The sequence below is a fragment of the Erpetoichthys calabaricus genome, chromosome 2 (assembly GCF_900747795.2).
Source record: "Erpetoichthys calabaricus chromosome 2, fErpCal1.3, whole genome shotgun sequence".
NCBI lineage: Eukaryota > Metazoa > Chordata > Cladistia > Polypteriformes > Polypteridae > Erpetoichthys > Erpetoichthys calabaricus.
In genome coordinates, this window is record NC_041395.2 from 136,464,387 (window position 1) to 136,489,073 (window position 24,687).

General features: G+C 38.4%; 1 protein-coding gene across 1 annotated transcript in view; it reads right to left on the bottom strand.

Annotated features, from left to right (window-relative positions):
- eif2a (eukaryotic translation initiation factor 2A) overlaps positions 1 to 24,687 on the bottom strand; it is a 71,005-nt gene that overhangs the window by 41,901 nt on the left and 4,417 nt on the right. Inside the window, exons 3-8 of the mRNA XM_028794545.2 lie at positions 20,935 to 21,006; positions 20,597 to 20,715; positions 14,755 to 14,854; positions 13,186 to 13,268; positions 6,739 to 6,812; positions 6,480 to 6,624 (exon numbers count right to left, since the gene is read on the bottom strand). Of these exons, the coding sequence (XP_028650378.1) occupies positions 6,480 to 6,624; positions 6,739 to 6,812; positions 13,186 to 13,268; positions 14,755 to 14,854; positions 20,597 to 20,715; positions 20,935 to 21,006 (593 nt within the window). The remainder of the gene's footprint in view (positions 1 to 6,479; positions 6,625 to 6,738; positions 6,813 to 13,185; positions 13,269 to 14,754; positions 14,855 to 20,596; positions 20,716 to 20,934; positions 21,007 to 24,687) is intronic.

Consider the following 24,687-nt stretch of genomic DNA (forward strand, 5'->3'; position numbering starts at 1 on the left):
CGTTAATATTTAACATTATACATAGTTATTGTCTGTTTTTTTCACCTGTATTATTATCATTCTTTAATTTAGTATTATTTATTGTATCAGTATGCTGCTGCTGAAGAATGTGAATTTCCCATTGGGATTAATAAAGTATCTATCTATCTATCTATCGATTACTAGGACAGCATTTTTCCACTTAAGAAATATAGCAAAAGTTAGACCCCTTATAACATTGCAAGATGCTGAGAAATTAATCCACGCTTTTGTTTTCAGTAGACTAGATTACTGTAACGTTCTCCTCTCAGGACTACCCAAAAAAGACATAGTGCAGAATGCAGCTGCTAGAATCTTAACTAGGGGAAAAAAAATCCGAGCACATCTCTCCAGTTTTGATGTCACTACATTGGTTACTTGTGTCATTTAGAATTGACTTTAAAATCCTGCTTATAGTTTACAAAGCCTTAAATAATTTCGCTCCATCTTATATTTCGGAATGTCTTGCACCTTACACTCCAAATCGTAACCTTAGATCTTCAAATGAGTATCTGCTTAGAATTCCAAGAGCTAAACTTAAAAGAAGTGGTGAGGCTGCTGTTATGCACCTAAAATCTGGAATAGCTTGCCAATAGGAATCCGTTAGGCTAATACGGTGGAGCACTTTAAAAAACTGCTGAAAACACATTACTTTAATATGGCTTTCTCATAGCTTCATCTTAGTTTAATCCTGATGCTCTATATATTCAATTAATTATTATTATTCATGGTATTCATATTCAAAATTCATACTAACCCCTACTTTCTCTTCTGTTCTTTTTCTGGTTTTCTGGGGTGGCGACCTACGCCACCACCACCGATCAAAGCACCGTGATGTCCCTACATTGATGGATTAAAGGCCAGAAGTCCACATGACCATCATCATCAAGTTCTTCCATGAGAACCCTGAATACAATGAGGACTGATTGAGGTCATTTATGTTAGGTAGAATGCCTAGAGGGGGCTGGGTGGTCTCGTGGCCTGGAAACCCTGCAGATTTTTTTTTTCTCCGGCCATCTGGAGTTTTTTTTTTTGTTTTTTTCTGTCCTCCCTGGCCATCAGACCTTACCTTTTATTCTATGTTAATTAGTGATCCCTTATTTTAATTCTGATTTATTTTGTCTTTTTTCTCTTTCTTCATCATGTAAAGCACTTAGAGCTGCATTATTTGTATGATTAATGTGCTATATAAATAAATGTTGTTGTTGTTGCAAGAGCGGTTCCAGTGCGCGATGCGGGCACGGATGGCCCTGCACTTAGTGCACAGGTGTAGGATCGCCCACTACCCTAACTGATGCCGGGAGCTGCCAATTGCCACAGATTTGCCTCGTCCCCATTTTAAAAGGGAAGCACAAGTGCCAAAGAGGGGAGAATCGCATAAGAAAAAGTTGAACGCAAGTTAAAAGGAACAAGAGAGGAGAAGGTAGGAGGTGGAAAGAGCCGGTGCGAGCGAGCTGAAGGGAGCAGGTTCGAGGGAGAGAGAAGGCAGGCAGCTGGGAAGAGAGTCCTGGATAGGAGTATGTGGCCGACACTCGGGGCAGTTGAAATGGGTCACTACGACTGAACATGACTGAGGAGTGGGAGTGACCAGGAGTAGCAGCGACTCGTTGCAGAAGACCAAGAAGGCAGTGGGGGTCGAAAAGGCTTGAGAGGAGAGCTCCAACGTGAGTGCCATAGCCATTAGGCTAGTTAAAAGAAGTCAGACTTTTTAGTAAGGACAGTTTCCTGCCTGAATTTTAACCTCATTTTTAATGGATTTATTTATTTTGATTTTAACCTCCACCTCACCTTTGTTTTAATTGGATTATTTATTTATGGAACATCTTGAGGCATTGCACTTTTTAAATGCTTTTTTTTTTTTTTTTTTTTTTTTTTTTTTTTTTTTTTTTTTAATAAAAAGTACTGATCACTTTTATAACCTATACCCTTGCTCCAAGTGTGGTTTGTCCTTATCTGCCAAGCTTATCTCGGTTACAGTACTGCCGGTGTCAGGTTCAAGAGGCTCACATAATAAAAGAGGGAGCAAGGAGCCGACCTGCACCATCACAAGCCACAGAAGTAATTATGTGCTGTCTGCTAGCATCAAGCAATGGCAAAACAGCAAATTTTGTTGATTTGCATGTTTATTTGAATTTGTAGCTGCTAAATGCCAAGTGTAGCTTGTCAATACTTCATTTACAAAGTAGTGAAAAATGGCAGAAATTATATCTGCATAAGAATAATGCTTCTAAAAAACAATTCTAACCCAAAGCATAGCCAGGCATATTGTCTTTTCTTATTTCATTCCAAAAAGCTCTGAAACACATATTTTCAACCAAGGGACACTGTGATACTACTTTGAAGCATGTGTGTTCATTATCAACGAAACATTTTTACAAGGGACACAGTATAAATATAACAAGGTAATTACAAAGGCAGGCTGTTATGGGACACACTCTCCATCCACTGCAAGTAGTAGCAGAGGAGATAAAGACAAAACTGACTACCATTATGAATATTCCTGCACATCCTCTGTTTTACTAGCATTGAGTACTTTCAATCAACTAAAAATATTCAGCAAAAGCATGTAAGGAAATGCTACCTGGGCTCCTTTATGCCAACATGAATATACTTTTATAATGCCTCACTGGTCTCCTCTCCCCCAACCCCCCCCCAAATCTATAGGCAAGCCAAAAGTTTTTCTTTTCTCAATTTTTTCTTGTGGTATTTGTTTGTTACAATATTTATATAAGCATATATCTATTTACTGAGTGTCTGAAAAGAAAAGAAAAAAAATCCTCATGGGAGGAACAAAGTTCTATCTAAACACAAAGTAAATAAAAATGGAACTTTGCGTCTGAGGCCAAACAAGCACATCACAAGTTAATGAAAACTTGTATGTCAAAAGGGTATGCCTTCATTAAAAATCTTAATTTAACATGGGTAAACAATAGCAAAACAGCTTTTAAATTATTGTGCAGAGAACCCGTGGGAATGGGATTAAGAAACCGTCTGATGCACAGCACACACACAGTGGTGCTGTATTACCAGGGACACCCGGAGTGCTTCCGGGTGCTCATGCGGCACTTTCGCCACACCAGGAAGTGCCACAAGAAGCTCAACAAGAGGCACCTGGAGCACGTCCAGGTGGGCATAAAAGAGGCCGCCTCCCTCCAGTCATCAGCTGGAGTCGGGTGGAAGAGGACAAAGCTCGGAGGAGAGGAGTGGAGGCGGCGAAGACAGGACTTTGGAGAAGCCTGGACTTGACGGTGTGTGGTGCAGTGGCACTGGGTTGTGTGCGGGACTGATCATTTGTAAATAGTGTAAACAAATGTGTTGTGGGTTTTGAACCATTGGTGTCTGCGCCGAGACTGATCTTCCACAATGGCATCCCAGATGGGACTTCCTGCCCATTAATCGGTGGGGAGCCCTTCCAAAAAAATAATTTTTTACCGACACAGCAGGACAACCCACACATGTATCGTGGTAGAACGGAATGCACACAACCCCACGGTTAGAGCGAGTCACCCAAAGACCGCCGAGGGTCCATGGAACCGGCATCTGTGCCGATGGCGAGGAAAAAGAACGTGAGAGACGTGCAAGCAACGGACTCTCCAATGCACGCTGTGGCCAGGGACAAACAGGTCGGTGCTGTGGCAGGAGGGGACGGGTTTCGAGAGGCTAGTCCTTTCCCCAGCGGCAGTCGGCTCTGGGGAGCCGGCGTGACCGGACTATCTTTGTGTCTTGTAGTTGGAGTCTACCTGGATCCGCATCGGTGGCCAAAACTGGGGAGAAGGAGCTGCTGCGCGTCAGAAGGCCACAGCGGCATAAGAGTTGCCGGCAGGCTTGCCTCTCCATCGGACACCGGAACAGCAGGATAATGGAGGACCGGAAGTCCATCCCTGAGGCTGGCGAGGGATTGGACGGTGTGTGTTGCGTGCCTGCAGACGATTGGTTAGAGGCGGGACTAACGAATGTCCGTCCTGAGCCAGGGGAGGACCCGACTGAGCCAAGGAGAAGGCTCTGGTCCTACCCGCCGGCTATGCACCGCAATCAATCAGTAAGTCCATCACCAGCTGACGTTCTGTGTTTACTTGCAGCTCTGCGCGAGCTGGAGGATTGCCTTCAGCCCGCAGAGTTGCTACTCCAGGTAGTGCGCGTCCTCCGTGAGGTAATGAAGAAGCTGGAGGGGAAGGCGATCGCGTCACTGAAGACTCTACAGCAGTGGACGAAGCGCCTCAACGGCGGATTCTCCGGTTGGAAGGACTCAGCGGTACAGGTAAGTGACACCTGTACCGTAAAGGGAAAAGGGGGGTCGTGCCAAGGGGGCCCAGTATCAGTCAGTTCCGGGTAATGAGTAGCCGTACCCCCGACAGTAGACGCGGAGGTGAGGGCCGATCGTGAGGTAAGGGGAGAAAGAACAAGAGGGCAGTCAGGACACTGGCTGATGTGTGCCGGGTGTAAAAGGGCCTTATGCCCAGAGCCAGCGTCGGTCTCACGCCGCTCTACAGGGACGCAGACGGCAGGAGGTCTCTTCCTTTCCCATTGGGAGAACCAAACCGTCAGGGCGCCCCAGAGAAAGAGGAGGACCTGGAGAAAGAAAGCCGGCTCCTCCGATAAGGGAGGACCCTCTACGGTGTCAGAGAGAAGCACTGAAGGCAGTTGAGAAGACGGGGGTGTGAGCGGTCCCATCAGATGTCCCGGTCTGGGGGGCATGGAAACCTTGGAGGGGGTGCAGAACTAGCGAGTGTTGCAGGACTGGGTCCTGGACAGGAGTGTGTCGGTTCCCCGCCGTGGTAGACCTGCCATCGCAGGATGGGCCGCTGGCCCCGATGGGTTTCAGCTGACGGAGGGGCAGTGTGGCAGGTGGCTGTGCCCAGCCGGGATGCCAAGAAGGACCGAGAGAGGAACTTCTGCCTTCCCCAGACCACGAGAGGGCAGCCTCCCTGGTTTGTATGGCGGCCACGGTAACGGAGCTTGGAGGCTCAACCCTATAGGGGTCCATGTTCACTAACAGGGGGTGTCCGGAAGACTGTGAAGCCCTGGACGTCAGCACTTCCGCCACATCCGGAGGTGCTGGAGGAAGTCTTAACAGGGATACCCGGAGTGCTTCCTGGTGTGGCGGAAGTGCCGCAGGAAGCTCATCAGGAGGCACCTGAAGCATGTCCGGATGGGCATAAAAGAGGCTGCCTCCCTCTAGTCATCAGCTGCAGTCAGGTAGAAGAGGACGAAGCTCGGAGGAGAGGAGTGGAGGCAGTAAAGACAGAACTTTGGAGAAGCCCGGACTTGAGGGTGTGTGGTGCAGGGGCACTGGGTTGTGTGCGGGACTGATCATTTGTAAATAGTGTAAATAAATGTGTTGTGGGTTTTGAACCATTCGTGTCTGCCTGTCTGTACCGAGGCTGATCTTCCAATAATATATTACATATATAAAATATATATTATTTTGTATATACAGTATCTCACAAAAGTGAGTACACTCCTCACATTTTTGTAAATATTTTATTATATCTTTTCATGGGACAACACTGAAGATATGACACTTTGACACAATGTAAAGTAGTCAGTGTACAGCTTGTATAATAGTGTAAATTTGCTGTCCCCTCAAAATAACTCAACACAGCCATTAATGTGTAAACCGCTGGCAACAAAAGCGAGTACACCCCTAAGTGAAAAATGTCCAAATTGGGCCCAAAGTGTTGCCAGCAGATGATCCGACTGCTTCTCCTTATTGTGCGTTCAGCACAACCCCAAACCCACCCCTAACAACTTCCTTCACAATGCAAGCGGCAGAGACGCGAATTGGCAAAAGGACAGATGCTGTACAGGCTTTTAAATGATCGATGCACAGCACAACTAGCAGAACACGGAGCTCGCCAGCAGCAGCAGCAAGACAACATGATCCAATGGCATCTCCTTAGCATGCGTTAAGCCACCCCCCTTTCACAATGCGAGCAGTGTTATAAGTCCTGCAAGAAAGAGATTTAACCACGCCCGGGGCCGGAAATAAAGGACAAGTATTGTTTTTACTAAAGTTTTAAAGTAAAAGTGAAAACAATGCATATGTAACAATTCCCATGAAAACAATCTCTTTAAATTGTATATCCAGTAAAACAAACCCAGGGGTGGGCAAGCGAAGCGAGTAGGGGGCGAAGCCCCCTAGTATACTATATATAAACTATTAAGACATAATCAGTGGTCAGATACTGCAAATGTGCTTGAAATGATAATACTCAATAATATAATGTTGCATGGTCTTGCACACAAAAGCAAAAAACATTTTTTCACCCTTTAAGGAATAAATTCATCAATAACACTTATTATACTGTAAAGATTTGGCACCAACATTACTACAAGGTATATAGAAACTGTACTGTTCATTAAAATATGTACAAAAAGCAGAACTATCAACAGGAAGACTGAAGAATTCAAATTTCCCAAATGAGACATGTCTCTCTCATGAAATTAAGTGACAAGCGTACCCTTCTTGTTCCATAGCATCTCCACACTGTCTGCTTTAAAGAAGCTTTTGTTAGCCAAAGCATTTGTTGGCCCTCCAAAATTTGGATACTGGTACAATCGAACAAAGGAAGGGCCACCTTTGCTCCCTGGCACATAGACTGCCACCTTCAGAAAAGGATAAAACATATAAAACAAAGAAAATAAAATGGAAAAAATTACCTTTGGAAATATTAGGAAATCTTTAAGGCAAATTAATCTATAGCAAAAGGAAATACAAACTTTGCTTGGTTGTGATCCAGGAGAAAGTACAAACCCTGAAACTTTCTGCAAATGAAGCTTATTTGCAATAGTATCTGCAGAAAAAGAACAGCAAAAAACAAGTGTTAATTCAAAACCAAAAGTAGATTGAAGACATGGATAAAGATGTAGATATATTACAGTATCAATTAATATTGACTTATTTGATCAGTCATAAGTCATCAGCATCATTTAATATATGAAGCTCTTTGAATCAGACCTATGAATGTAATACTCCGATCTTCACCCTGTCAAGTAAACAAACCAGCAGCCATGGCGCAACGTCAGAGGCTTTGCCTCAGGCGCCGACATCTGTGGTTTGATCACAATGAAGGGACGCAAATTAGGGCGAAATATGTGTCGTGTACTCTTTGCATTATATGGCAGGTACTGTATAAGGTAGTGTTACATGTCAAAGTAACACTCCAGGACCCAAGGTTCCCCAGCAGAACACTGCCAAGAGCATCACATTGCCTCAGCTGGCTTGCCTTCTTTGAAAAGTACATCCTGCTGCCATCTCTTTTACAGATAAACAACATAGATGTTTCCAGCCATCTACATGTTCTAAAAGAAAACCTTATTCATTGGACCAAGCCATCTTTTTCAATTGCTACATTCGACATCTGTGTTCTGACACCTTTTTCTCAAGGCAAACATAACTTTTTCAACAATTTGTGCTATAGTTTCTCTTCTGTGGGATTTTACCAAATAGACTAGCTCCCCATAAGCATCAATGAGCCTTGGGAGGATATTATCCAATTTTCCTTCCTTGGACTACGTTTAGTCATTACTAACCACTGCATACTGGGAACACCACACATTTGAGGAATATTCCGACCCATTTGTCTAGCTATCAGAATTTGAATCTTGTCAAAGTTGCTTAGGTCCTAGTGCGTTACACTTTTTCCTGCTTTTTACACATCACCTTCAAGAACTTACCATTCATTTGCTGCCTAAAATATACAATCATATGAAAAAGTTTGGGAACCCCTCTTAATTCTTTGGATTTTTGACATTAAGTTAATTGGATTAACAGAAAATATGCAATATGCATCATAACAAAATAAACAGGTGCATAAATTTGGGCTGGGTTTAACAGCAACTGTGCCTGTGGCCTTCCATTTCCTGATTACATTCCTTACAGTTGAAACTGACAGTTTAAACCTCTGAGATAGCTTTTTGTAGCCTTCCCCTAAACCATGATACCGAACAATCTTTGTTTTCAGATCTTTTGAGAGTTGCTTTGAGGATCCCATGCTGTCACTCTTCAGAGGAGTGTAAAAGGGAAGCACAACTTGCAATTGACCACCTTAAATACCTTTTCTCATGATTGGACACACCTGTCTATGAAGTTCAAGGCTTAATGAGCCAATTCAACCAATTTGGTGTTATAAGTAATCCATATTGAGCAGTTACATGCATTCAAATCAGCAAAATTACAAGGGTACCCAAATTTTTGCACAGCCAGTTTTTCATATTTTATTTAAATTTTATACAATTAAATACCATTTCACTAAAAATCTTTGTTTGGAAAACACCCCAGTACTCAGATGTTCCTAGGAAATGAAAGACATACCATTGTTATCTTTTTTGTTGAAAGTAGAGTGAATTATTATGCAGGCTGACATTATATATATATATATATATATATATATATATATAAGAGAGAGAGAGGTTGGTTTTCTCACAAAGTCAATTAATTGATATAAGCAATTAAATGCTGATTAAATGTGAATATATATGCATTTATACATTTTAATCATTTTAAATGAATAATTGCACTATACCTTTATGGTGTTAAAATACTGTACATATTTGCTATATTTATACAGGTGTGTTTTTTTTCCTTCAATGTACAGTGTAGGGCCATTAAGCCGCGGCTTAGGTGGTCCGCGGCTTAAATATTTTTTGATAATGCATAAATTACAATAAATAATGAAAAAAGAAATGTTTTTTGATCACAATCCTTTCTCACGTGTTGACCTGCGAGTCGCCATTTTGAAAGTAGCGCCATAGTCTCACGATCACGATATTGCGTGCTGCATATTAAATGCATATTTCGATGACATCCAGCTTTTGCTGAACATCATATGAAGCGTGTTTACGTTTATTACTCATGGTGTAAAAATTTTTTTTAAAGCAAATATGATGTGCTTGCTATAGATTCAGAAACTGAAGTGATTTACGTTGGGTTTGTGACTCATATTTATACAATTTCAAGTTTTATCAGATTATCAAATTAAAAATAATATTTTAAATACATGTCGATTTTTTGCGGATTTACCGCGGATTAACTTTGTAGCATTGTAAGGTGTGAATCAGTTACAATGGCGGCCTCCATAACGCTGACACTCAGCGTGGATAAAACAGATTAATATTTGAATTTCATTGTAAGTTATTTTATTGTTTATTGATAAATAAAAGACTAATCTTCTATAAATACCTCTTTGAAGTTATAAGCCAGCATTTAAATATTTAATCTGCAATCGTGATTGACATGCTATGCACGGACATTCGAAATGCCAAAATGACAGCTGTCAACACCTGTCTCGAGTGTTTGAGAGGCCATGTTTAGGTCTGTACGATCCATAGTGTCAAAAAATTGGGATCCAAGCTTTTTGCACGGCTTAAGCAAATTCGCGGATTACTGGCCCGCAGCTTAATGGCCTACACTGTATCAACTAGACATTCATAATTACTGAGGTGTAATTATAAAATATGCATTACCATTTTAATCATGTAGTACTTTCTTCTTACCCAAACTTATGCTGTACGACACAAAGCAACAAATAAACAGTACAAATCTTTAAAAGAGAGCCTGCTGTTTACTAAGCAGCCATCTGAAATTCATCTTTATCTTTTCTTTATCTAATTAAAAGTGTAAGCTTCTGCATTTTAAATAAGCTCGCTGTCCAAACTCAAATAGTGCCCATTTTAATTTAAAAGATAAAATAAAGCTCTGAGTTCCTTAAAGTAGCTTTCCTTGCCATTTTTCCAGTTGTAATGGATGGACTTCTCCGATTACTTTTTTTCAGTTTATTACTCCAGTTTCTTTAATGTAAAGGCTAATATACCAATCACCTCTCGTTCACTGTTAAAACAGGCTTCCACTCACTGCTTTGTTTACACTGAGGAAGTTTGCTGCAAAAGGAAAAAAACAAATGCACACTGGCTCAACGACTACAATACCTTGCATAAAAGGAGCATCAGCAAATTTTACCAATCAGCAAACCTTTCTTTTTTGAAAATCACAAAGTCTTTTAATTGTCGGCCAATTGAACGTAGCATTCCCTACCCTGATATTCACAGCAAAATGTATTGACCCCTCTTAAAACGTAGGTACACACAGCTAAACCTCTTTGAAGCTCTATCTTGAGAAGTCTATCTCCCATAAGAGATCTTGATATTAGAGATTCTAAAATCTCTCTTTACACCCAAGTCAAGTTGTGAACAGAAGCTGAACCCAATCTATTAAAAGAAGCAATACCTCAAGATAGGAATCTCAATATTTAAACCTTTGTCTCAGAAAGGGTTACATTTTCCCCATGAAGTTGCAGAGAATATAGCAAAGCACCTAATATCAAAACTAAGCTGAGAAAGACTATACCAAATCCCAAAAAAGGAAAAAGGATCACATGGCAAAAACGTGTACACTCCCCCTCAGTGAAACAAATGTCTTCACTTGAACCTGGACAACCACAAAGCATCAGATATCTTCGTAAAGGCTTGGTATAAATAGCTCTATATTTGTGGCAAGATAAATTAGAACTGTAAATATTTGGTAAACAGGCTACATTCTGTTGTTCAAGTGTTAATGAGAAATAGGCTCACAAAATAACCCCTTTTCTCACGTTTGGCTGTACATTCAAGCATGGAAAAGAAACTGACTATAGCATCACACAAAAGATCTTGCAGAATAAAAACACTTGTAAAAATCGTGAAACCCTACAGAACCTCTCTATATGAATTAAGAGCAGCCACTACTGTGTTGTACATGTTTCTGTCTTGTCTCTTTTGTCTAGTTTTTCATGTTGATATATAAGCAATTACATTCTGCTGCAGCCCTTAAATTTATCACATAACTGCATTACTCTGATTCTTAAAACAAGCGTGGTTTGGTTGCCTTGATTTAACTGTAAATCTCTAGCTACTGACATTAATAAGACAAATAAAGTGTAAGCTTTACCAAAATATCTCAAAGAAAAAACAAACAATCAATGGACTAACATGAATCAATCCGTTTCTCTTAACCAGAGAGCGTCAAACAGGTAATCCAAAACATAAAGCATTATTTGTATTCAGCCCACTGATGTTTATTAATGAAGTTAACAAATAAATGTAGCAGCATAATGACTACAGAAGTTTATCAATAATATCTCATCTGCCATGAAGTACACTGCTCACAAAATTAAGGGAACACTTAATCATCACAGTCAACTCTAAGTCAATTAAGCTTCAGGGATATCAGTCTGTCCAGTTAAGAAGCATAAGCAATTGTGAATCAACGTCACCCTTCTTTGGTGCAAATGAAAGTGACAACAGGTACAGTGGAGAGGCAACAGCAAGACAACCCCCAAAAAGGGAATGGTTTTTGCAGGTGGTGGCTACAGACAATTGCTCCCTCCTTATCCTTCCCGACTGATTCTTCTCTATTTTTGTATTTTGCTTGTGGCCAAGTCAGTACTTGGTAGCATGAGGCAGTATCTGCAGCCGATTCAGGTTACACAGCTCCTTCATTATGGCACATCTACCTATGCCATCACAAGAAGGTTTGCCGAGTCTCCCAGCACAGTCTCAAGAGCATGGAGGGGATACCAGGAGACGGGCCGTTAATACACACTAGGAGAGCTGGACAAGGCCTTATAAAGGCATCAACCCAGCAGAAATACCAGTATCTGCTCCTTTATGCAAGGAGGAACAGGAGGAGCAGTGCCAAAGCCCTATCAAATGACCTCCAGTTGGCTACAGGTGTGCATGTTTCTAACCAAACTGTCAGAAACAGATTCCATGAGGGTGTCACTGTGTAGCTTGATTGGCATTTGCCAGAAAATACCACAATTGGAGGCTCCAACATTGGCATCCCATTCTCTTCACAGATGAGAGCAGGATCACACTGAGCACATGGGACAGATGTGAAAGAGGCTGGATATACCATGGTGAACATTATGCAGCCTGCAACATCATCCAGCATGACCAATTTGGCACTAACACTACACTAACTGCTATTAGGTACTGGGATTACATCCTCAAAGCTATTGTCAGACTTTATGCTGATGCAGTGGGCCCTGGACTCATCCTGGTGCAGGACAATACCCATCCCCATGAATCCACGGTGTGTGGGCAGTTCCTGGATGACAAAGGCACTTATGTTATTTACTGGCCCACATGTTCCCCAGACCTGACTCCAACGGACAACCTCTGGGACGTTTATCGGTGCATCTGATGTCACCAAGTAGCGCCACAGACTGCCCAGGAGCTCACTCATGTCCTGATCCAGGTCTTGGAGGAGATCCCCCAGGAAACCATCTGCCTTCTCATCAGGAGCATGCCCAGACATTGCCAGGAATGCATGCAGGCATGTGGGGGCATACACACTACTGAGCCACATTATGAGCTGCAGTGATGAAATTCAGAAAAGTTAGATTAGGCTGCGATTACAACTTTTGACTTTGCATTTTGGTGTGATGTTGAATCTAGCCCGGAATGAGTTGGTGATTTTGGTTTCCATTGACTGTTGCTGCGTCACTTTTTCTCAACTAGTATATACAGTATTACTCAGTAAAGATTTTTCCATTGAATTCTTTGTTCATCGAGATCTGATATGTGATTTAAGTGTTCCCTTAATATTTTTAGCAGAATAAGAAATTGCTTCCTAAATCAAATTTATGCCTTGTTTATAATGCAATAAGAAAACAACTTAAAAACACATTGCTATCTACATAATCTAGTTAAAAGACAATCAAGCACCATGTCTATGAAAAGTCTCAAAAAATAAACCAAGAGTTTTGGGGACATCAAAGTCTGCAGGCTTGATTCTGTGATTTGCAACCAAACAAAATTTACTTTAACTTCATCTCATTATGTATGGTAACATGCATGCTTACAAAAATATTCATATTCCAAACTCAAGTATACAGCAAAAATTGGAATTTTGCCTTCAAAAGGTCAGCCCCCAATATCACAATTTAAGTGACTTCTTTGAATGTACACTTGGCTGTACAAAATGTTGTATAAACCCAAAAAATAATAATGTGCATTTCTTTCAGCTACTTAATTACTTAAATAAAAGGCTGTTTTATGGTTATGCTATTAGAAACAAAAATGAATTTGTCAAATAAAAAAAAACCCAAAGAAAAAAAACACTGATCCTATAACTAAACAATTAAATTTAATGGAAAAACGAATACTACATGAAATAATACTACTTACCAAACTGGTTATTCTCAAAGAAGTGTAATTCATTATTTACATTTCTAACACTAATGCTTTCATCATCTGACCAAACAGGACACCTAAAACAAATAAAAAGAAACCGCTGTTCAGAAGCATTTACAACCTATTTTACATTACAATTAAAAAATAATTAGATAATGAAACCATTTATTTGAAATGTTTAAAAAAAAAAAAACAGCAGGGGAAAAAATGAATAAAGCACATTAACTTGGGTATCATCGAGTATATTCTTATGCACTTAAGTATACTAGAAATGTTGGGGAAAAATATTAACTTGGTCACTTATTATTATATAAATGCCTAAAATTTGAAAGATATGGCGGTAGCTAGCAGATGTGCAACATGGTCAACATGACCATGGAGGTATGATGTTTGCTTCTTTAAAAATGATGAAAATAGATAGCAAGTGATTCAATTTGGGATAATGATCTTCCTCCTGAATATTTAAACACAGTCACTGCAACCATGCTTGTCTGTGGCTGCAGGACATAATTTAGGAATGAACAATTCAAACTTAACATACTATATCTGCTTTAAAGTTCCGAATCACCAATCTCATAGCTATTCAGTAAGAGCAAGCACTCTAAAGTTCACATCCCAGGAACAATGAGAAATTCTTTCTATAACCATAAAGACTGTCATGGCCCAAGCCACACCGCCACCTTTTAAAGACATTAAAAGCAACAGGCCTTCATTTACTTTGTTTGGACAACAACAATTTTTTTTTTTTTTTGCCTAAATGATTACAGAAGGATCAAAACTCTGCAGTCAGAGCCCTTATTGACACCAAAAATATAAAGCCTTCCCTGGTTTTACATCCTAAGATAAAGCATCAGTGACTGACAAAAGTTGTACGTTTCACTTTAAAAGATGGTGAAAAATATCATTTCTTCACTATTCTTTAACCGGTTTGATTTCTTAGATTATTAATTGCCAGCCTTTTATCATTTTAAAGCCCATTATGAGCCTCTTAGAAATTGCTCATTTGACTCTGTAAAACTCTGACAGATCAATTCATAAGGCCCCCTGTTAATGCTCAAATTTCCCAAAAGCCCATTTAATACAGGTATCTTTTTTTGACCACAGTTGATTTTTGTTTCACCCAACCATCTAATTTATACCTGCCTTACTGACGCTTACTATTCAGGGATATTTATTGACCACTACCTTCATTCTTTTACTATGTACATTTAGAACTTTTTTTTTTTTTTTTTTTAAAAACATTGGGAGTCTCTTATAAGATTTCCCTTATTGTCTATTAGACATATCTAGTTGCCATAATTTTTATTATGTACCTTATAAAGTGTGTTATAATTGTGTTCTCTTTGCAAAGTGCTACATACAATAAAGGTCAACTGTCAAAATCAGATGTAAATAAGTTTCAGGTAAAAGTCACAAAATTGCATGGAACACCACCACCTCAGTAAGGAACGTTTTCAAATGTAAATGGATTAAGCAGGCTTCCATTGGAATTCTTAAACATTTTACTATTATAAAGTAAGTTTTCCTTATAACAAGCATCATTCAGTAGATAGTGATATTTACCAGTTTTCACGATTCTTTTGATAAAAAGACTTAACACAAGCTCCTGTCTGAACATTCCACAAGCGAAGGTTTTGATCTCCTTGTGCAGTTTCTTTTGATTCTAGACGAGAAAAAAAGTACTATATATTACTAAGACAAGCATATTACTTATCCCAGAGTTCACTCACAAAAATGTAAAGCGTCATCCTTCTTTAATGCATTTGTATACATTCTATGATATGCATTCCTATTATGATTTTCTCTCTCATCATATTATTTTTTCTAAATTTTTTCCAACATTCAGGAAAAATTAAAATTGAGTGCATATCAAGCGAAGTCCTTAGCCATTTACATGTTTATCTAAAACAATAGTTGGAACTGAACAGAGCAAGGTAAACCAAGTCTTCATATATACTTTTAGATTACTGTAACTATACATAAAATGCTCCTGAAAAAATTCCTGTCATTTTGACACTTGTATTAATAGTACTTCACCTTATCTCTTTTGTATTTTTAACTATGAAGTACTAGAAAAAAAATAAGAAAAACTAATAGGAAACAGAAAAAAAATATTCTTTTAGCACATTTGATTTTTTTTTTTTTTTTTTCGAGTAATGCCTTAGACAAGAGCACTACAAGAGAGTTTTTCCACACATATACTCTATGAGATACATAACAGTTCACACCACTATTCAAAAAATCAAACTGCAGTCCTTTAATGTGTACTGATAAACAAACAAACACTACGACACTTTATACTATGCACTACATGATTATTTCGGTCATCCCAAAATAATTTGTCACTTTTATAAATGCTTCAATTTTTTGCTTCTTGGCATTTAGTATATAGGCTTTCCTACAAAATTAGCCTGTTTAGAAGTATGAAAATATTTTAGATAAAAGTATTTCTCACTGTAGAATATAACTTATTTTCCCACAAGATCGTTTTATCTGCTTACATCATTACCCTATTTACACCTCCAATTACAGTATATGCAATCAGATAATATGAAAGCATTACACTCTTCATAAATTATGAAATGTATGAAAATAGCTACAGTTCTGTTTACTTCTCTTTGGAGTATTTTCATAAAATTAAAATCCTTTCTGATTACATAATATTTAATTTCATGGAACATATATCTATTATACTGCAAAATAGAACACCTGGGAAACTGAGTATATTTGAAAAAAAATTAACTCAACACACAGTATCCAGAAAAGAGAAGTGTAAATAAAACAATGACACCATAGCTGTACAGAAAATCTCTTTTAGGATACAATAATGTTCTAATCGCTGCACTACAGAAAATGACAGTAAAGAAAACATCATCTTTAGGAAAACGAAAGACTAATAGCAAATACTTGGATTAGAAGACTTAACCATAAGTTGTAACAAAATATGCCTTGTTATCACAAAAAATCACTGCAATCAGACAGACTCTGGAAGGAAGTTTATATAAAAAAAACCCTCATCATTCAACACATGCAGAGAGATTTTGAGCAAATGATAGACGCAAGAAATGTGAGAAGAATCCCCCAGCACATGTGTTTCAAAACATTTTTTATCAGTCACAGATTTTATATTTTTACGAAAAGATAGGTAGAATTGCAATCTTTACTTACAACATTATAAGAACAACTACTTTATTGTTTTGCTGAATTTTAATTATACTGTCAAAGTTATTTATTGCAAAAAAATTAACTACAAACTAGCAAACATCTCTTCAAAATATAATCCTGGCCTGCCGATAAGCTGATTTCTCAAGCCACAATTAAATTTACTCTCTTCAACCAAAAAACAAAAGGTCAAGACATGTAAACATTTAACAAATAAAAAACTAACTTAATATGAATTAACACTTATTTTAGCGTCTATAAAGGGTACTCTGTACATCCTGGAACTGGAAAGACCTTTTCTTCCCTTAATTTTCTTAAATACAAAATACCAGGAAAAATTAGTAATAGTTTTAATGGGTATTGAAGAAAATTAAATACCTTCTTCATACAGAAGGTTATTACCTGGGAATGTATGGCACCGCAAAGAACTTACTGCAAACTTCAAGAAATGTTTAAGTCTTGGGTATTGCATATTATTTAAGTTAAAAGCATGACAAAGCAAAAAACATTGTGTAGTTTTCCATTTCAAATGGGAACAAGACACAGGAAATTACTATAAATCTTGACATTTGCAAGCAAGTTTATACAGTATGAGGGTGGAACAGTTCATGACATCAGTCATTAATGTATACAAAAGTACTGTATTAAGCAAAAATGAGCATCAGTTCACCATACAAAAAAAAAATTATCCCATCCACCACATTTTCTTTCTACCACTCACACCTTCATTTCACTAATTTCTGAGCAAATATAATTTTGCTAGAATAATTAAATATGAATCCTGTACAGCACCTAATGTTCCAATGATCAGCAAAACAGAAGAAAAACAGTGGCATCATGGTGTTATGTACCTTAAAGATGTTGTCACACAACATACTGGTATACCAGTTTGATATCTATGGACAGCCTGTACTGGCCATTTGATAAAGCCAATATTCACATTCACTGGAATTTTATTAATTTCATTGGTACTGTTTGTTCTATGCCATTTCTTGGTACCTCTTTTACACAACACACTATTGCAGTCCATAACACTCCAGATTCCAGTTTCTTCACATATTATTTAGTGTTCAGTACCTGATTTAGAAAAGTAAAAATGCATGATATTCACTATCAAGGAGTACAATTAATGTGTCTATTTTTTTTTTTCTTCCCGAGAGAAGAAAGGCAGGAGTTTTAAAGTAATGTAGTAATTTAACCTTCTTGGCACTAACCCTGAACAAGACTCAGGCTCAGAATTTTATGTGACTATGGTTAAACCCGGTTCAGGGTGATGTACTGTATAATTATACGCTTTATAGTGTTAAGACTGAATAACTCTCAGGACAATATTCTGCTGCAATCTAGTGGATGAAATAACATCATGCTGTGGGAAAAAAAGGAATATTTATATGCTTTCTGTCACTTTATGGCGACTCTAAAGTAACTCATCAATATTCATGATGTAGGTTTGAGCCTTCAACAAAAAACGCATAGGCAAACGAAAAGCCTTAAAGGCAGTTTTAGAATGAACTAAAAAAGTGAATCATTACTCATATCAAGCATGATGGTGTGAACTGGTCATCAGACATTGACACAAAAAGTGAAACCAATGCACGATATTGCACTGTACAACTGAACCGTCATGACATGCCCAAGGAATTCTGTCATGTGAGTCTTCATCAAGGCATTAGAGTACCTACGTGACAAAAGGCAAAATAATTGCGATAAATTGCAATGACAACCAAGACATTAGCTCCCTAAGTACTGTTCACAATGTAGCAACTGTCATATGTTCATGTCACAGGAAATATGGAAGTCACCAAGCCTTGCGCTGTGGTAGCCTGCAATAACACTAGGGGTGCACTGATTATGCAGGTCAGGCAATGACATTTTAACCTCTTAAGTGCAAGCAACAGAACAAATATAAGGAAACCAGTAACGGCGCATTGCACGTATACACCTGACTTGAGCATTTATAGTTTTCATCCTCTTTCTCTGTACATTTAGCATTCGTTTGCTCAGAGAGCGATGCGCTTGCTGCTTCCTGAGCAGCTCTTCTTTTCTCCACCCTACAGGCCCACTTCTCTTCTTTCGTCGGCATCTTTTCGCGTTAATACTGATTAAGTCAGTGTTTGTGTTGCAATTACTTAGTACGTTTTGTTTAATTTTTCACTTAAGCTGGCACTTAAGTCTTCAATCTGCCTCAAGAATGTTTTAAGATATAAAAGAGGTAGGAGAAGTGACGGTGAAGGTGGTAGGGATGAGAACGGCCACCCTGCTGGACACTGCCGAGAGTTGATTCTACAATAAAATAAAATAAAAAGATAAATAACCTTGGAGGTTAATCATTACCCCAAAAGCGGATAGTAGATGTCACATAGTATATGTGTACCAAAGTTCAGGTCAATAGGTAAAATGGTTTGCGAGCTACAGGTGATTTAAAATCCTGGACAGACAAACAGACAGCCATGGTAGCGTATCATATATAAAGATTGTGCAAAGAAACATGCTTCCACTATCCCAAATGTAACATTGAGATGTTCGCTGGGAACGGTTTCAAAACATATAATGCAAAGGACGTGAACTAAATCTACATTAGCACAGCAGTGGACATCAGATGCAACTTTTCTACTGAATTTATTTTTTGGCATTTACAGGTGTGTTATGTGACACAACTTTTTCCTGTTGAAAATAATTCAACATTTTGGCTCATTTTTACTGGGGTAAACATAACACTAAGATGGCTACAGTAAGGAAGACAAAAGGTTTGAGGTACGGTAGTCCATACTACATGCAAGTAAGAATTTCACAGTACCCTGTACATGTGACTAGAATGACCCTATAAATCAATTATGGTACTTGTTTTATCAAATTAATATGATCTTTAGCAGCAAAATACCTATATTCATTGCCTATATCTTTCACGATGAGCAGTATTCTTATCCATTATGCATTTTACTGTCATGCAAGCAATACCAAAATGTATATATTTATATATATATATATATATATATATATATATATATATATATATATATAAATAAAAAAGACTGGCTACTTCAGTAATTTTTGTGATACCCTGACACCCACCCCAAAATTTTCTGCTTGCAAAGCCTTCCACTACAGTATTTCTACTGTACTTACAATATATAATACAGTAACATATCTGGGGGAAACAAAAACACCTTTATAAATGTTTTCCATAAACTGGTGATTAGGGTGAGGGTTAGACATGACAGGGTACAAGCCAAAAGGGCACCGTCCAAGGGAAAATTAAGAATCACCAGACAAGTCTATTATATCACCAATCCAGCACACTTTTTAATAAGTATATAGTTAATTAAGTATTTATTGTTGGGTGCAATAGTGGTACTCTCCGTGTGGAAGCAGCGGGATCCTGCCTCATTATTTCTGTGTATAATCTGATTGTTCTTCTCATATCTGCACAAGGGTTTTCTGCCACATCAGAAAAGCATGCACTATGTGAGCGGTTACTTGTAAGTGGCCTAAAGTGGGCATGTATCTCCCTATGATTCTTAGATAGGTTGCTCCCTCGTTCTATTTGATGCTGCTGACACGAGCCCTACTTTTAGCAACCTTACAACTAGAAGGTTAGGGAAAATGGTTGAATTAAAAACCATTTTTGATTTTTGCTAGATGTCATGTATTTCACAGTAGTTGAATGTTTATACCTATAAAGGGAAAAATACTTGGTCCTGTCTGTGTATTGCTGAACACAATAGTGTACTGGTGTAGAGGATGGGAGAAACACAAACACACACCCATTTAAAATGTAGAAATGTTTTCAACTCTTTTGCTTTCAACAAAAACAGTACTTAAAGCCTCTGCCATTATTTATCATGATTATGAACATATTTACCCTGTTCATAAACTGCATACATATAAAACAGGTGGTGGAAAGTACGTTAATAACCAGCATTGACTTTTTTGTTTGTTTAGCATGGTGGTGCCACACACTTAGCCCTAGCACAATCTCAAAATCAGCAACTACTGAAGCACTTCAGATAGGTAAAATGATTGGTATAGGAGAATGGATTTTTCAATATGAAAACTCAAAGGTAAAAGATGTGAAATCAAAATCATTTAAGATGTAAATAGAATGCCACAGGTTTTAACAAACATGCAATTCTGAACACAAATATCAAAATCCTTGGTGTTTTTAACAAACAAGGAAGCAATTTTAAAAAATACAATGAAAATGAATAGGAGATCACAAAAAATACACAAGTTAAATGCTTACTTGAATACAAATTCCATGTTGCGAGGGTTGTGCCTTTAGGAGAAAATTCTACAGCAGCTACCTTTGGCACGTCTATCGACCATAGCATTCTCCCATCTGCTACTTTAAAAACATGTAACCTGGGAATGATAGTAAAATGCTAGAAAACAATGTTTTTTATGTTAAGTAATATGCATGAACGGAATAGAACACATCCAAGAGAAAGATAGATACTGAAAAGAGTATTATTAAATGTTCAGTATATGCCATATGCATGCATTAAAAATATTTTGGGATATATTACAAAAAGGAGCAATGAAACAAATGCTTGCCAACTTTTTAATAAAAATTCAACTTACTTCTCAGTAGTGCCCCAAGAAAATAGGGACCCATCTCTGCTAAAGGTGAAACAAGTGCATACTTGCTTATCTCTGTAATTTAAATAAAGAAATTTATTCTAATATAATTCAACACAAGAAACATTTTTCACATTCTAGTTGTTAAAAAATATAAAAGGTAACAGGTGAACAACATAACTTTTTCTTATTTCGTTATTAGACAAAGAATTATTGTTAAAACATATATGGAAGGTTTAATTTTCGTTGCCCATGATTAATACCAAGGAGAAAAATCCAAAGAAACCTAATAAAAAGCTGTTAACTAATGAGATGGGTCAATACATTACTTGAATGAAAAAAGGGAAAACAACTGTAATCATTTCTTAATCTTTAACAAGGTGTCAGTTTTTAAACCCTACCTTAAAGAAGAAGTTTTGTACTTTTCAAGTCTAAGTTTTTTCATCATAATCATGATAAAGCTGAAGTCATAAATTTACATAAACTTAAAGTGAGTTTTAAAGAATTCACCCTATTACTCCTCCACAGATTTTATGCAGGACAAAAGTAATTTTTTCCAACAGTATTCACAGACAGATTATTTCACTTTTTATTGACTATACAGTATATCACAATCACAGTGGGACACAAGTTTAAATACACTTTGTTAACTGTGTTCTTAAACAGCTTGGAAAATTCCAGAAAAATGATGTCAAGCCTTCAGAAAATTAGACAATTAGCTTCTGATTGCCAAATAGCCTACTTTGATTCAACATGTGGATGTATGTTAAGGCCTACCATCAAACTTACTGCCTTTACTTGACATAATGGGAAAATCAAAAGAAATCAGCCAAGACTTCAAAAAAAAAAAAAAAAAAAAATTGTGGACCTCCGCAAATCTGGTTCATCCATGGGAACAATTTTCAAACATCTGAAGGTTCCACGTTCATCTATGCAAGCAATAATACACAAGTATAAACATGGGACCACACAGCTGTCATAAAGCTCAGGAAGGAGATACATTCTGTCTCCTGGGGAATAACATTTTGAAATGAAAAGTGCAAATCAATCCCAGAACAGCAGCAAAGGACCTTGTGAAGATGCTGGAGGAAACAGGTGGATAACCATCTATATTCACAGTAAATTAAGTCCTATATCGACATAACCTGAGTGGCTGCTCAGCAAGGAAAAAGCCACTGGTCCAAAGCTGCCATAAAAAAAAAGACAGACTGCACTTTGAAATGGCACATGGGGACAAAGATCTTACTTTTCTGGAGAAATGTCCTCTGGTCTGATGAATCCAGGATCAAACCATCTGGCCATAATGACCATCGTTATGTTTGGAGGAAAAAGGTGGGTCTTGCGAGCCAAAGAACACCATCCCAGCCGTCAAGAATCGGGGTGGGAGCATCATGTTGTAGGGGTGCTTTGCTGAAGGAAGGATTGGGGCACTTCACAAAACAGATGGCATTATGAGGAAGGAAAATTATGTAGATACACTGCAGCAACATCTGAAGAGCTCAACAAGGACTATGAAACTCTTTTGCAAAAGGGTCTTCCAAATGGACAATGACCCCAAGCATACCTCCAAAGTTGTGGCAAAATGGCTTAAGTACAACAAAGTCAAGGTACTGGTGTGGCCATCACAAAGCAGAACCAAAAAAGTGTGTGCAAGCAAGGAGGCCCACTAATCTGTCCCAGTTTCAACAGTTCTGTCTGAAGGAATGGGTAAAAATTCCAGCAACTTATTGTAAGGACCTCGTTGAAGACCACCCAAAATGTTTGGCTCAAGTTCAACAATTTAAAAGCAATGCTACCAAATATTAACAGAGTGTATGTAAACTTGTGAGTCACTGGAATTGTGATATAATTAATAAAAAGTGAAATAATCTGTCTGTGAACATTGTTTGAAAAGATTACTTTGCCCTGCATAAAGTAGATGTATTAAATGATACACTAAATTTATAGTTTGTTAGTATAAAATTTGTGCAGGGGTTATTAAGCTGAGTTTTAAAGAATTCACCCAAAGTGTATGCAAACTTCTGACTTCAACTGTATATATTTGTTTCCACATGATTTTGTGTTCTAAAGTGAAGCAAACTTTACAGATTTTAAAAAATAACTAGCCCGCTCTTGTATATTATAATGGACCTAAAAAATACCATAGTCTCAATGTGACAAAAAGCTTTAAAACATAACAAAAATGCCCACTTTCAAGCAAAAACTGTTGAGTACTAATCTGCATCTTGAGATTCCACAAATATTGCCAAACAGCATATGCATGCTGTTTTAAGAAAGAGGGGAAAAAAGCAAAAAGTAAATCACTGTTGAGAAATTCAGCCATTTTAAATGGAAATCAGCTGTGTGCCTCACTTTATGAGGTTCATCTTCCTCTTTGGCAGTGCGGCATCTTTCACGCCAGGGCCTGGATTCACTTCAGAAAATCATCGCCAAGCACCGTTATTGACAATGAGGGTTGATGCTCAGATGTGAATTGCTGCCTCTGTTCTGTAGACAATCTATATATATAATTCTCTAAGCCGCCGCCAGAGCGGGCAAGACACCCATGAAAGCATGCAGGAAGGAGCCACGCCCACACCCATGAAAGCACGCAGGAAGGAGCCACGCCCACCAACTCTAAGACCATTGGATACGACGAAAACTCGCAGAGCCACACCCACCAACTCGGATGCGACGCCTCGGAAAACACGGCGTCATTTCTGTTTGTCTGTGCTACAGTCCACATACAGCTCTGAGCCACGTTGACTTTTCGGTTACGACACACGACCGCATGCAACATTGCAAACTGTTTTACGCGCTACATACAGCAATTCGCATCCGCGACAAACATGCGTCTTCTTAGATGGTCCTGCAGGAACACGGAAAACGTTTCCCCGCCCACCAACACTCTTTATTCCCCAGCCCGCGTCCACGACAAACATGCGTCTTCTTAGATGGTCCTGCAGGAACACGGAAAATGTTTCCCCGCCCACCAACACTCCTTATTCCTCAGCCCGCGTCTAAAACTGTTTGCGAGAGGTATCCCATGGGATCCTTAAAACAATCTTTTCAAACTGAGGTTAAAACACAATGAAGGAAGCAGTCTTTAAAAACCAATAAGCCCTGTGCCTTTGTTTCATTAGCGTCTCACCTGCTTCACCGAGAGGCTCTCTCAGCAGCTGACCTTCTCTGTGCCCGACTCCACTATAGGCTGCAACAAAATTATGAAAGTATGGGCGCATTTGTTTCACACAAGCTGTGTGTGTGGGTGGGTTGGTGTTAGTTAATTAGTTACTCGAAGGATTTCAAGATTTAATATGCACAAGTGGTAACACTGCAAAAGCAGCCCAAACCAGAAAAGACGGCTGGCAAAAAGTGGCCGACAAATTAAACGCATGTGCATTGTACTTACTGAAAGCAGCTTTACAGATTTTGCAAATGTTCATTTTTTTTCCCTCTGCTTAAAAAACATTTAAAAAGCGCGGGTTGGTATGCAGCGTGTAAAACAGTTTGTCACAGATAATTTGCCTTTTACTATTACACGAACACAATTTCCTGTTAATACTTCGTTACATTGATATAGCGGTGTTCTCAGTATTCAAAGCGCTATCCACACAGGGAGGAACCGGGAAGTGAAACCACAATCTTCCACAGTCTCCTTACTGCAAAGCAGCAGCACTACTACAGCGCCACAAGGCAGTTAAAGAATACACCGGGCTCGATTTTGTTTTCACTTCTGTTTACAGAGATCGGGTCGTAGATAGCATTGTTGCAATG